Consider the following 4061-nt stretch of genomic DNA (forward strand, 5'->3'; position numbering starts at 1 on the left):
ATCATTAGTATTAATTTAAAATAAGAATGTGACATATTTGTTTGTTACAACTTTACCCAAAAAATGAGTAACAACTAAATTTGTACGCAGTTTAAAGGATACGTGATTTAATTCAATATGAATTATTAAGAATAACAGATAGATGAATTAAAGACAAAATAAACGATCAAACCAATTGCAAGATGATGACCAAGCCTGTTTATAGATTAAACGGTGGAATTCGTCCTCGATCGGACCCTCGGTACAAGCTTGATCGTAAATAAAGAATAGAACAAACAAACAATGCCTTGAACAGTAGCTAGAGGACAAAAGTAAACCTTTTATTGCCTTGGATTGCGTGTTATAATGTGTTGGACTAAAGAAAAAATTTGTCTTCATATAGTTGAAGAATTTCAACCCTTTTTTACAAGTCTAAAAAGGAAAAAATTTGATTTTCCCGGTACTTGTTGATCCATGATTGATACTGACGGGATTCACGCCGTAAAATTAGTAAAATTCGGTTGAGGGCGAATATTACGCCCCCAATCCTTCATGCATAACTGTTTACCTCGTCTTCTGAAGTCCAGGAGCCATACTTAATCCGGGGTACATTGCTTTGCCGTGTCTGATCTTATATACATCGTTCGTTCAGCTTCTTGGGTCTCGGTATGAGGACTTCCCGGCCTCAATAATAATTTTGTCGACTTGTTCCCTTTCGTTCTCTCTCCGAGGAACCGGGGGAAACCTTTGCCCCCGATTTTACCCGAACACAACTACTAATTCAAATAATGTTGTAAATTTTGATTTATTTTATTTTCATCAACTTCTAAATTTAATACTTAAAGAGTAAAGATTATCCTAACCCAATTCCAATCACTAAACGGATTTCAACCTTCTTAAAAACAGTTTTTTAGGGTTAAGAGTCTGTTCCGTAAAACAATATACTTTCACTCAGCTTCCACTTTTCACTTTGTTTACTTCTATTTATTATTACAAATTCCTCTCTTTCGATCATGGAGTCCGACGGCGACATGTACGAGGATAGTGACGTAGAATCCGCCGGCGATGATTACTACGGCGACGGAGACGCTTCCGACGACGTCAGCGCCGCCGATGACGACGACTTTATCGGTAATATTGATCCTGATGACTCCGATGATCTTTGCGCTAAGAAAAACTACGTCGTTTTATCGGACGATGATATTCGTCGTCTCATGGACGATGATATCTCTAAGGTTTTCTCAGTCCTCTCAGTTTCCAAAATTGAAGCATCTGCTTTGCTCCGACGGTATAATTGGAGTGTGAGTAAAGTTCACGAGGAGTGGTTCGCCGATGAATCGAAAGTTCGAGAAGCTATTGGCTTGAAAATAAATAATAAAACCATTCAATTTCGGGAATTGAATTCAGTAGTTTGTGTAATTTGCTTTGAGGATTATTCATCGGATGGAATTCTGGCGTCTGCTTGTGGTCATCCTTTCTGTGTTGAATGTTGGCGAGGGTATATTAGTAATTCCATAGCTGATGGTTCTGGATGTTTGAATTTACGATGTCCTGAACCGTCTTGTAAAGTTGCCGTCACACAAGATATGATCGATCTTTTAGCGTCCGATGTTGATAAAAAGAAGTATTATGGATTTCTTTTTCGTTCTTACGTTGAGCAAAGCAGGAAAATTAAATGGTGTCCTGCTCCGGGATGTAATTTCGCTGTTGAATTTGATATAGGGAGTGATAATTGCGATGTTATGTGTAACTGTTCACATTATTTTTGTTGGAATTGTACGGATGAAGCTCATCGACCCGTTGATTGTGAAACAGTGAGGAAATGGAAGGAGAAGAACAGAGCAGAATCAGAAAATACGAGCTGGATTTTGGCTTACACAAAACCTTGTCCCAAATGCAAACGCCCAATTGAGAAGAACGAAGGGTGTATGCGAATGACTTGTACAAACCCTTGCACCTATCAGTTCTGTTGGCTGTGTCTTAATTCTTGGGAAATTCACGGGTATAAACCGTGTAACAAGTACAAGCCGGGGAATGAAGATGAGAAAAAGAAAGAAATGGCAAAGCAATCTATTATGAAATACACGCATTATTACGAGAGATGGGCTGCAAATGAGAAGTCGAGGCGAAAAGCTGTAGAGGATATGAGGAGAATGGATGAAGTGAATGTTAAGGAGCTGAGTAAATTGCAGAGAATACCAGAGACACAATTGAAGTTTATTTTAGATGCTTGGAATCAGATTATTGAATGTAGGAGAGTGTTGAAATGGACTTATGCTTATGGATTTTACTTGCCTAATGAGGAGGAAACGAAAAGGCAGTTCTTTGAGTACTTGCAAGGTCAGGCTGAGGTTGGTTTGGAGAGACTACACCATTGTGCAGAGAAGGAACTGGAGATTTATTTGAATGTTGAAGAAAGTGATTCGAAAACATTTTATGATTTTCGTAGAAAGCTTACTGGTTTGACTAGTGTGACTAAGAATTACTTTGAGAATTTAGTTAGAGCACTTGAGAATGGTCTTGAAGATGTGGATCCTCTTAATGCAAAATAAGATTGTCTTTGTACCTAAACCAAATAGATGGATTAGTGAATAATTCCGGTCTACTTGTTTTGGTGGGCAAAATTATTCGACAGACGTGCTAAAAAATGCAAATAAATGCAAATACCTGATAACTGACACCACTAGGACACCACTAGTCGTGAGGGTTCAGCACGATACAGAGGCAGAACTGTGAGGCCAACAGACAATAAGGCAAAGTCAGGCAAAGTCAGGCTACATTGGGCATGTCAAGCGGATTCTCTCCTGTCGCTCTTTTTGGTTCATATTGCAGCCTCAAATTGTCGTTTTGAGGTCTCACTCCTTTTTTTTCCCTTAAAGAATAATGGAAGTTACGTTATTTTGTGTTAGCATTTTATTTATAAATTTAAGATTATTACATTGTATGAATAAAAGTTCCAGTTGATTTCACTTAATTCCCTTAACCTTTTAGGTTTGAAAAACAACAATTAGTACCTCCTTCACCTTTAAATGTGATAATGAATCCTTTTGTCTAAAATCAACACTAACAATGAATTGGGTAATTATTGAAAATAAAGGTTACAACTTCAAATGTCATATGTAGTCTATAGCTGATAATATGAAATTTCAAAATTTTGCATAGCACAAGAAAATAATTCAGAGGGTTTTTCCATGCAAAAGATGAATGATGTACTAGTTTCTTACCTCAAAAATAGTAGGAAAGTTAAAGAAATTTAGCGCCCGTTTGGATTGGCTTAAAAAAAATGGCTTTTAAGCACAAGTGCTTAAAAGCAACTTTTAAGTGCCGGAGCTTATTTTATAAATTAAGCAGTTACCTCTTTGGATAAAAGTGCTGAAACTTAAAAAAAGTTATTGAAGTGTCTGGTAAATAAGTGCTGGTAAGCACTTTTTTCTGTTAAAAAGACAAAAATATCGCATAAAACAAATTAAGAACCTACATCTTCCTCTTGCTTATTATGTAACAATCTGCCAAACCTCGATTTCTATAAGCTGGTCATGACCAAGCATAAAACTTGCAAAAAGATTGTTACCATATTTTTTTAAATGTAAAGCCTTATAACCATGTCTGGGAGTAGTTGGATGTCTTACGATGAAGAACAAGGAAAGTTTGGGAGTAGTTTGGGAAAGAAGAACATAAAGTGTCGAAGATGAAGGAGAAGAACAAACACCGTCGAAGATGAAGGAAAAGAAGAGGAAAGAAGATGAACAGAAAGTGGAAGTAGTTGGATGTTTTAGAATTTATTAGATGAGGGTAGTTTTGGGATTAGTAAAAGTTATAAGGGATAAGTAAGTAATTTTGTTGGTCAAAATAAGATGGCTTTTAAGCCAAAAACGGAGAAGTTAGGATATCCTAACTTGTACTCTCTCCGTTCCAGTTTATGTGAACCTATTTCCTTTTTGGTCCGTTCCAAAAAGAATGAACCCTAAATTTGGAAATAATTTAGCTTAAACTTACAATTCTACCCTTAATGAGAAGCTTTTATAACCATACAAATACTCTGGACATTATTTTAACTCATTTAGGACCACAAATTCCAAAAG

The 4061-nt window shown here is 36.5% G+C and overlaps 1 protein-coding gene across 1 annotated transcript; it reads left to right on the top strand.

Moving 5' to 3' along the window:
- Positions 1 to 879: 879 nt before the first annotated feature.
- LOC109213850 (probable E3 ubiquitin-protein ligase ARI8) lies at positions 880 to 2953 on the top strand. Its single transcript, XM_019377686.1, has one exon. The coding sequence runs from the start codon at positions 993 to 995 to the stop codon at positions 2529 to 2531; it is 1539 nt and encodes a 512-aa protein (XP_019233231.1). The 5' UTR covers positions 880 to 992; the 3' UTR covers positions 2532 to 2953.
- The last annotated feature ends 1108 nt before the right edge of the window (positions 2954 to 4061 follow it).

The sequence above is a fragment of the Nicotiana attenuata genome, unplaced genomic scaffold (assembly GCF_001879085.1).
Source record: "Nicotiana attenuata strain UT unplaced genomic scaffold, NIATTr2, whole genome shotgun sequence".
In the NCBI taxonomy this organism is placed as follows: Eukaryota; Viridiplantae; Streptophyta; class Magnoliopsida; order Solanales; family Solanaceae; genus Nicotiana; species Nicotiana attenuata.

Coding starts and splice junctions, on each gene's coding strand:
- LOC109213850 (XM_019377686.1), top strand. CDS start 993: ATGGAGTCCGACGGCGACATGTACGAGGATAGTGACGTAGAATCCGCC.